Source organism: Grammomys surdaster, unplaced genomic scaffold (genome assembly GCF_004785775.1).
Source record: "Grammomys surdaster isolate TR1022 unplaced genomic scaffold, NIH_TR_1.0 191, whole genome shotgun sequence".
NCBI classification, from domain to species: domain Eukaryota; kingdom Metazoa; phylum Chordata; class Mammalia; order Rodentia; family Muridae; genus Grammomys; species Grammomys surdaster.
Genome location: NW_021604636.1, coordinates 4,517,159 through 4,528,195, shown reverse-complemented (window position 1 = coordinate 4,528,195; position 11,037 = coordinate 4,517,159). Strand labels below are relative to the sequence as shown.

General features: G+C 36.0%; 1 protein-coding gene across 3 annotated transcripts in view; it reads right to left on the bottom strand.

Annotated features, from left to right (window-relative positions):
- The window catches only part of Kcnh7 (potassium voltage-gated channel subfamily H member 7), a 443,919-nt gene that overhangs the window by 152,165 nt on the left and 280,717 nt on the right, over window positions 1-11,037 (bottom strand). For all 3 annotated transcript variants that reach the window (XM_028769229.1, XM_028769231.1, XM_028769230.1), the window contains exon 3: window positions 5,466-5,621. In XM_028769229.1, coding sequence (XP_028625062.1) covers window positions 5,466-5,621 — 156 coding nt within the window. The remainder of the gene's footprint in view (window positions 1-5,465; window positions 5,622-11,037) is intronic.

Below are 11,037 nucleotides of genomic sequence, written 5' to 3'. Positions count from 1 at the left end.
CCCTTCCTTCCTTCCTTCCTTCTTTCCTTCCTTCCTTCCTTCCTTCCTTCCTTCCTTCCTTCCTTCCTTCCTTCCTTATTTCCTTCTTCCTTACCTTCTCTACTTCTTTTATGGATCCCTTCCCCACTCTCTCCTTTTTCTATCAAAAGATGTTTGAAAGAGCCAAAGCCATTATTTTTTACTGACAGTAAAGTTTTTCTCTCAAGGAAATAAATCATTAGGGTTTGTCAGAGATGAGATATAATATGCAACGTTATCAAGTAAAATTTTGGTCTTTTGAACTTCTCTGCTTGATTTAAAAATTAATTCTTCAAAGTCTGACACAACATTAAGAGAAATGAAGGACAAGATGACAAAGGGTGTGAATGAAACCACTGTACTGGCTGTAAATAATCAGACTTTGAAAAGCCATAGAAACAGGTGTATCTGCATATCTTTTACTTTCTCCAGTGATTTCTTGTGTGGGTGACAGCAATACCATAGGGAACCACACATATGCACAAGATAAGGAGCAGAATCTCTACTGGTTTTGCCAGGACTTTCCCATGAGATGCCAGTCTAACTGAACATAAAATGCCATAGACCATGTTTGTATTCTGGGAGCTGTTATGTGGAATTGTTTCTATTTAAGAAATCAAGGTGTCTAGAAGATTGCATATGCCAGGGAAGCAAGAAGTTCTCAGGACCTAATGGGAATGATGTTAGCTAAAGGGAAGATAGAACCTGTCAAAACTATATCCAGTGGATAGGCATGGTCCCTTCATGAGAAATGGGGCCACCCACCCATAACAAAAGTTTTAACCCAGAATTGTTCCTGTCTAAAGGAAATTCAGGAACAGACTGGAGCAGAGACAGAAGGAAAGCCATCCAGAGAACACTCTCACCTAGGGAGCCATCCTATCTGCAGACACCAAACCCAGATACTATTTCTAATGCCAAGAAATGCTTGCTGACAGGAGCCTGGTGTAGCTGTCCATTGAGAGGTTCTAACAGTGCCTAACCAATACAGATTCAGATGCTTGCAACCAACCATCGGACTGAGCATGGGGAGCCCAATGAAAAAGTTAGGGAAGGACTGAAGGAGTTGAAGAGGATTCCAACCCCATAGAAAGAACAACAATATCAACTAACCAGATCCCCTAGAGCTCCCAGGAACTAAACCCCCAACCAAAGAGTACACATGGAGGGACTCATGGGTAAAGCTGCATATGTAGCAGAGGAATGCCTTATCTGGACTCAAAAGGAGGGGAGGGCCTTGGTCTTATGGAGGCTCCATGCCCCAGCATAGGGAGATAGATGATAGTGTGGTGAGGCAGGGAGAGGATGGGTGGGTGGGGGAGCACAGTCATAGAGGCAGGTGGATTGGATTGGGGATGGGATAGGGGTAAGGGAAGGGGAAAACGGGAAGTGGACAATATTTGAAATGTAAATAAAACAACAACAACAACAACAAGAAACCAAGGTGTCAATTCAACATTTGTGTTTCAGTTTTAAATGAATGCACTATCTTTTTTTCTTTTTCCCTAAATCTCATCCTCAGGTATGGTGTGGGCATGTGCTCCATTCAGATAAAATGCCATACCAGACACTGTTCCATTGATAAAATGAGGTATATGACAAGATGTTTAAAAAATAAAGTAGGTATTCATTCCCTATATAGGCACAAATATCACTATGGATATTCACAAATACAGATATTCATGGCAGATAGAGGTGGGTATCACTTACGTTTACTGTCATAGACCATTCTGTAGTGACTGAAGTGGATAAGTAGAGGACATAAGTTGAAGTGAATATCACTTTACAGGCACAATTTCATGATTAGATATTTTATTGTAGCTTAATTTGTTTCAAAACATATATTTTCGAAAAAATTGATGAATTGCTGATTTTTCCAGGAAATTTTTCAAATGTATTTTTCAGGGTAAAAATTCAGGATGTTGGTATTATATTACATTAATATATTTGTTCCTTCTTCGCTTTAAGAGAAAATTAAATTTATACTGCTATTTACACTTGACAAAGGAAGTAATTTGATACTATGATAAATGTTTAATTGTTCATTTCAGTGTTAAGCTTGGGTTTATACTTACAGGGAGGAACATGCTATGACTCATGGGCTATAAACTTCATGCAGCCAGAAAACTAATGAATAAACTCCATATGAAACAAAACATGCCATAAAGCACTATGCTTGGTATGTGTTTTTAGGTCATGGTGATGGTAGGGATGTGTGTGTGTATGTGAACATGCATGTTTGTGTGTGTGTGTGTGTGCACACACATATATGTGTGTGTGTGAGATAAAAAAATACCCATTATGTAACTGTCAAGCTTGTACTTTGTAGATAATTCCAAATTATAGATGAATTGCAGATGTTCTGAATTATAATGTCAAGAGTTTGCTAGTGGACTTAAGATGATGGCTCATTCAGTGAACTACACACACACACACACACACACACACACACACAAATGAGGGCTTGAGGTCTGCCCCAAGAATCCATGTGAAAAATCTAGATGTGAGAGCTAGCAAAACAGCTTTATGAATAAAGTCTTGTTATGTAAGCTTGAAGACTTGAATTCTGATCCCTAGAAGCTGTGTGAGAAGCAGGTGGGCTTAGTCTCAGCACTCAAGAGACAGAGACAGACCACTAGGACCAGCAGTCAAGCAAGAACTGGTAAATTCGAAGTTCATTGAGAGACCCTAATTCAGTAAATCAAAAGTGATTGGGGAAGACACATGATGTCAACTTCAGGATGCCACATTGTACATTCACATGTACACATACACAAACCCACTCATATGCATATAAACACACATAGATGATCAACACACACACATACACACACACACACACACACACAAATGATAAAGCATAAGTAAGTGCAAAGCTGGCTGCATCAATGCAGGCTTGCAATCTCAACACTGTGGAGATAGAAACAAGAGTTCTTGGAGCTTATCAATGGCCACTAAGGAGGCCTAGGTCCAAGGGGAGACCTGATCTCAAAAATAAGATAGTCACAGAAAAAGTTACGAATGTTAACCTCTGTCCTTTATACTTATACATATCTCCCCCCTGCCCCCACTTCTAGGTTTGGGCATGACTGTCAGCACAGGATTTTGGTAGCATGCTTTTATTTCATACATGTTTTTATTTAACACTCATATAAATTGTAAGTTTTTAAAATCACTATTATTAACAATTTGTCAACATTTTGTGATGTCTTCCAGCATTCCTTAGACAATACAAGATATATAATGTCCAATTTTCATATTAATCCTCTCTCAAACATAGAAATCAATAAAGGAGAGGTCAAATCAATGTACATATAAATAATAAAACATGGGTACAACATTGTTAATGGAATCTCTTCAGACTTCAATGTTCATGTACACCTAGAAATGATCACCTAGGATGAGAACAACAGAATTTGCCAAGTAGATCACAGGGCAACACAGATAACAGAATCACACAGAGTCTATGTGGAAAAAGTGGAGGCACACATCTTAGAATGATGAACTGCACTCTGAAGAGACCCATTGGAAATGAGTATCCACACAGGAAAAGAAATAGACCACTGGGGGCAAAGGACAATCCAAATGCAAAGCAATACTCAAAGTGGTACTATCTACCAATGCTGTCCTTCAAGCATTGGGGTACAGAAGAATAGTGTCTTTATTTGTCACTCTTTTATTGTTATGATAAAATACCATGGCCAAGGCAACTTATAGGAGGAAAGGATTATTCTGGCTCATGGTACTAGAGGGATAACACTTCATCATGGAGGGGAAGAAATGGACAAGGCAGCTGGAGCAACAAGCTCAAGCATTGAACCACAAGCCCAAAGTAGAGAAAATAAAATAGAAATGACTTGAGTCTTTAAATTCTGAAAGCTTATCCCCCAAGGCATATTTACTCCAGTATGGCCACACCCCTAAACTTAACCAAATATTACTACCAACTGGTCACTTAATATTTAAATACCCAAGGCTTCGGAGGACATTTATGATTCAAACTACTACCATGTTAAATAATAAAACTGTTCTGAAAAACACTGTGTGAGAATAAGTTTTATTTAGTAAGTTATAGGGAAATTGAGGAAGAATGTGTGAAAACTGATTACATTTTATTAGAAACTTAAGATGAAAACATAATTGAGACATTTCAAAAATGTCCCATAACTGACATTTAGCATTGAGTATCGAGAAAAAAGTATAAGACAGACTATATTTGAGTGACTTGTTGTCAAACTATAGGAGTCTAATTATATAATCAAAACTAAGAAGTCAAATAGCAGACTACTGAAGTTATTTAGGATTACAACGAAAAGCTCAAAGAAATATATTATTAACTAATTGTATGGTGGGAAGGACAGAAAAACAACTTTGAGATAATTGTCTTCATGCTCAAAGTAAGGAACCATGATGAGGAAAAATGAAGGATCAGGACCAAATCTATAAATTCAACAAACTATGTAACTGCAGCTATGTGGCATCTAATAAACTATTTTATAAAAACAACAATTAGAAATGTAAAAATGTTACCAAATATAAAAAGAGATATATGTAGATGGAGACAAGCAAACATTACAAAATAAAATATAATAGATCAACACAGACTATGTCAGCACAGTAGAAAATAATCAATTCTACCAATAAACATGTATTCTCATTAGAGCTCAAATCAAATGAAAAGGAAGTGTAACGCCCCAGTTTTCAAAAAGCAAACATCAAACAATATGAAGTGATACAACTAAGACAAATCTTAAAATTTATTTTAAAATGGAACAGCAAAAGATAAAAAAGATTCATTATGCCATGAATGAAAGTACATGAGATGGAGTTGGAAAAGTATTAAACAAAACAAATAAAATATCCTTTAAATGTGTAAACTACCATACTTTACCAATATAAAGTTATCTTTCTGAAGTATATTTCTAAAGCATTTTATAAGCTTATTGGTCCATAATTTTAAGCTGAGATATTATTTTTAAATGTATAAGCTAATAGTTTATCAAGCAATAAAAATCTTTGTGTACCTCATATGAAGTATTATTTCTAATAGCTAATGCTTGAAAACAACTTAAGTGTTTTCAGTAAAGTATTGGTAAAATAGACCACATAGTACTATGTGGTACTTTAATCATAGTACTATGGAAGAGGATGTAGTGAGTTCAAGGCCAACCTGATCTACATACGGAGTTCAGGGGCCATCCAGAGCTACACAGTATGACACTATTCTTTAAAAAGGCATCGGTAAAGTGCATCATACCATATCCCAGTTATATGACTTTCAAAGAGGATGATAAATTTTGTAAAGTATCAAAGAGTAACATCAGCTATTTCTTTCTGGTATAAAATGTTTGTATTTCCTATGTGAATACTTTTTAAGAGCTGATATGCAAATGACTACAGAAGCAGTCGAACGCCATGACTTCATGGACATGTGGCCTTTTACTTACGGTTTACAGTTTTGACTGGTAATATCGGGTTGACTCTCTCTGGGGAGGCACCATTGTCTTCATCTGTCACATACTCAAAGTTAATGATGAACATCATAGCCACACCCTCTTGGTTCTTTACTGGGATTATGTGAGTGTTACAAATAAACGTAGAGCCTAAGGAGAAACAAAACAAATGTTAGATCAAAAATATACCTTCTTTGTGAACTATCAGGAAAACAAAATGAAATATATTTCTATAAAAATTTGACTGAAATAATCTTTGATATTCAATAAAGTAATTTACTGTTTATGATATATATACATATATATGTATATGTATATGTATACACACACACATATAGTGTATACAGTGTAATCTAGTTGCTATTATTACACATTTTGGAAAAAGACAATATCAAACCTCACTAACTTTTACCAATAACTTTAAAAGCTAATACACGAAAATATTTTTAAGATTCTAGAAAACACTACCAGACATGTCCTACATATTTTCATTGAATCTGTTTTTATATGAAACAGACTTATATAAATAGTGAAGAGACGCTCATTTTATAGCATCATGATTTTGTGATTCAAAAGTTCTTTTTCCTTAATTTCTTTGACACAGTAAATTACTGGCTACCAAATGTGTTACAGAAAGTGAGAAAAATATGCAGCATCTAGAGATAGTGCTTTTATTTGATTATAATTTGTTAGGAAAACAGAAATTGTATATATTATTGTATTAATTTTTTCTGTGTTGCTGTTAGCTACCAATGTTGATCCTCCTACACAATCTTTGCCATCTATGATCTATGGAGTACAGTTTTGAGAAGTTTAATTTTGTTAAACCTCTTGCTTCTGTCAGACTTCTTGGAGTTGACTACTAGTAATCCTTCAAAAATCCCCCTTACATCCTTATCATTTGAATATTTGCTCTATTTAGTCAGAGTGAGAGAAGTGTCACAAGTTATGGGTTTATTTCAGTCAGTTGAAAATGAAACAATCTTCAGAATAGGATCTTGATATCTCAGGTGATAATGTGTATCATGAATATTCTCATTTTTAAGAGTTTAGTTGAGAAATATATTGCAATTGTATTATAAGAAATATATTGCGATTGTATTATAATTATTGAGAAATATATTGCAATTGTATTATAATTATAATTGTATTAGTGAGAAATATATTGCAATGTCAAAATAAAAAGAAGTGTCTGAAGGTTTGGTTGATTAGAGATTTTAGGTGAATCATGAGAAAATGCAGGACACCTAGAAACTAGGAACAAAGGGATGGGCAGATAGCACAAAGTTTGAACCAAGAGCTTCGGCATCTATAAGAACCACAAGGTGCTGGCATTCAAAAGTGGCACCATATTTAAATTCTGTTGCAAGCAAAAGAAGCAGTGAGTAAAGCCCCTTTCTTGCTTCAGAGTCCTGCATCGTTGTCCATGCTACCAGAGCTGAGGAAAGAAGCAGTTGCTGCTGCTGCTGCTCTAAGTGGAGGATGAAGGGTTTGGGTGTATGAGACTGAACAACTACTCACTATATGTTAAGCTGTTCCAATGGCTTCTATTTTCTACAGAACTGAGTAACTTTAGAGTAAAACTCCTTGTACTTTAGAGATACCAATGTGTTAATTATAATTTAGATTTCCAAATACTGGTAGCCTCCCAAATTTGAAATAGAATAGACCTTAATATAATGTCAAATTTTATATAATGGTAGCCCACAGTTACAGATGCTTTAAAAAGCATGCTTCAAGAGTGATTTGCTGCACCTCCAGTCTTCAGCTGTATCTTCAATTCATCTAATAAAACAGTTAGCTAGAGCATTTGTCGAAGTTTCCATGGTAACAAACAGGCCGACTTTAGTAAACACAAAATAAGCAATTTAAGAGTGCTCCATTAGAACTAAATATAGAAGTGCTTCGGGCCAGGCATCACAATGCACACTGGTAATACAGAGTCTGAAGAGAAGTGAGAAATGGCCGTTATGTACTATCCTGATGACTCAAAATACATATTGATTTTGGCACTTAAAATGATATTTCCTGCATCATTTAGATTATAATTGTGAATTCACAGATTTGTTATTCAGTAGTTTCAAATATTTCAACATTTTAGATGTAAGTCTGATTGTGAAACAAAATATAAAACAGATCTTGGAGAAATCAATAAATAAAGGACACAGACCAGCGATCTAATAGGCTCGCAATAGAACAGAGTCATTTCATATTGGCTAATAAAAGAAAAAGCATGCCCTTCCATACAAATGCTTAAAATTTACAGTCGAGTACTGAAAAGCATATAATTATTGTGCTTCAGAAAAACAGTTCAATGCATGTATATCAGCGCCACACCTCATTGCATTCGTGTAATCAATCTGAGATTTATTGCTTACTACTATTCCTTCCTACATGCTTCCATGAAGTAATATATCCTTTTTACAGTCAACCGAAGACTCACATTTACAGGCTTTTCCTTTTTAGTTTTGGGAGTGAGGTGGATATATCTATCATTCTTTTATAGCCCCCATTCTTTTTCTTTTCACACAGTGAAAGCACAGGATATTAGAAGAGAGACACATATATGAAAGGTATTTGAGCTTGCATAATTCTATGACATTCAAGGACCATAGAGTTACTGCTCCTGTTTAATATTTTTTTCCTAAATAAAATGGTAGAAGCAAAAGGAACAGAAGCATAATCCATGGAATGCTATTTTAAAATTGAAGAAAAAAGCCTCACTTACTCTATGATGTTTAAATAGTATTAAATCAAGGAAAAATTTAAGCTCTGTTTAAATGCAAAATGAATTCAAATAAAATTAATAGTGTTTGTTAAGAAGCAGAATGTTTACAATGACATTATTCATTATTTATACAGGCATGCATGTGATTATGTTGCACTAATATTAGTTAGACTTAGGTTCATTTCCATGTTTTTTTCCCCCCGAGTTTCCTTTGTGAAAACCTTTCCAAAGTGAAAAAAGGCCATTTAGGAAGAACAGTGCTCATTTTAATAAGTTTTTCAAGAATTAAAAAATTTAAATTCTTGTCATTAGTCAAGAAAAGCATAGTGATTTGAATAGTATAAAAAGTATCTCTTTATTCACAAATCAGTGGCTTATACTCAGCTGTATTATAAAATGAAAGGTCATGATTTAACTTTGTTGAGTGCATTTTACATCTGTGATGTATACCCACAGGGCATCCAGTGTACACAAGGAACAACATGGAGGTCAGAGTGACTATCCCAGAGTATGTTGGCTATAGAGTGTGGAGGATAGATCAAGGGAAATGAAAGTCTGCAAACACACTTCCCTCTTGGATAGAAAGTTCTGGGAATTTCATCCAAAGATTGCTGTCATCTGGTTTAAAACTATCACTCTCATGTGTATGCAAACAATAGCTTGTTGAGAATGTCAGGATGGAAATAAAGAAGACACTTGAGGAAAACACCATAATAGGACTGCGAGTGAGTCTAATAGTATATACTAGGGTCATGTGGGCGAAGAGTGCTGAGGTGAAGCCTGAAGTTTGTTGAACAAGAAGAATGCTGTACTATTTCTTAAACTGGGACAGAAAAAGAGAGGAACTGATTTTGAAGAGTGTGTATTTTCATGGAGTTTTGAATATGGTAACTGTAAAATAGCTTTCTGGATATCTAAGTGGAGACATTGAGAATGTAAACACCAGGGGTTGCAGTTCAGTTCAGTTTAGTTTAGCCATTGGTCCAAGTCAGAGTTACGAATATGAAAGTCATTAGGGGAAACATTGCATTTCAAGGATGGATGCGGATAGTTAGGTTTTCGAAAGTTTGTAGCTTATCTCATAGTCAAAGGAAAGAGAAACAAGACCCTATAAAATTTGTGGAGGCACACACAGTGAAGTGGAAGTAATACCAACATTGTGGCACATCAGAGCTTAAGAGCCAGCAGTATTCCTAAAGGAGGGCTCCATAAACTTTTGTTGACAGGCATCATGAGATCCTAGTAAACACACACCCCTTTAGAAATATTTTTCAAAGAGTTGTGGCAATGTAACTGCTTGAATGCATTCAAAAATGAATGGAAGAACAGGAAATTACGCCTGACAATAGAAGATACTTTTTAAACAGTTTTACTAAATCAATGAAGTGGTCATGGTTCTAGTACAAGTCAGTAGCTAGAGAAGAACTGAAGAAGCTGAGGAGAAGGATGACCCTGTAGGAGGACCAGCAGTCTCAATTAACCAGGGCTCCTGAGATCTCTCAAACACTGGACCCCCAACCAGGTAGCATACACCAGCTGATATGAGGTGCCCAACACATATACAGAGGATTGCTGGGTCTGGGTTCAGTCAGAGAAGATACACCTAACCCTCGAGAGACTTAAGGCCACAGGGAGTTTAGAGGTCTAGTTGGGGGTAATGTGGGGGTGGGGACATCCTCCTGGAGACAGGAGGTGGGGAGGAGGTATGGGATGTGGAACAGTCAGAGGGTGAATGAGGGAGGGAATAAAATCTTGAGTGTAAATAAATAAATAAATGACAAAAAACCCATTATGGTATACTTCTATACTTTTACAAGGTACTTGAACTGTTTTCAGGTAAGTCTATCCAAATTTTGTTTATATTAAGTCATTTCATTACCTAGGTTCAGGAAAGGTCTAATTCTGTCTCAAGACATTTTTTAGCTTTGCTTTGTTCCATGTTGATTTCCCCTGCACATAGTACAGAACCAAACATAATAACCACATTATTGAGCTTTTCTATGTTCTGACTTCTGTGTCTGCAGAATGAGAAGAATGTTATAGCAAAGTAAAACAAAGAAAAGCAATTGGACAATGATGACCATGGGCAAAAGAAAGTTACTGCTTTTAACTTACTGTGAAAAACCTTGCTGAGGAAAACATCTCAGAAAAGAAGTAGGGAAACCTGTGAACTACAAGAAGTCTTAAGAAAATTCAGGGAAAGGTCAGCAACAAATACAGAGACTCTACTGTGGACTGGAGTGTGCCTCTGTAGACTCTGTAGGCTGAAACCACCATGTGATTCTATTTGGAAAAAATTATTTCATGGAGTAAAATAAGATTATGGGTAAAATTCTAATTCAGTGGAGTTCACCCTTACAAGGAGGCAGAGAGCAAAGTGATGCCCCTGGCACAGGAAAATACCAGGATTCGCAACCCCAAATTGCCACCTCTAACAGTAAGGGAGGAGATTCCTGTTATATAAGTACATATCTGTGTTATTTTGTTTAAGCAGCATGCAGGGAATATTATAGCCTCAACCTGGAGAATACAGAAAAGTGGCCAGTGTGGCTGAAGCAGAGCAAGCTGGGGTGCATTGCAATGATTTTGGCTGATAGTGTGAATCCACAGCGTGAACTGAGCAGGAAAATGATGGCTTTGGAATATTAGTGGAATAAAGAACATGTGACTTCTTTGACATTTTACTACAAGTACGTAATGCTTCTTGGTCACAGTCACCTCTTCTTTTTACTTTCATATCTATCTATCCACCCACCCATCCATCCATCCATCTATCATCTATCTATCTATCTATCTATCTATCTATCTATCTATCTATCTATCTATCTATCTATCTAT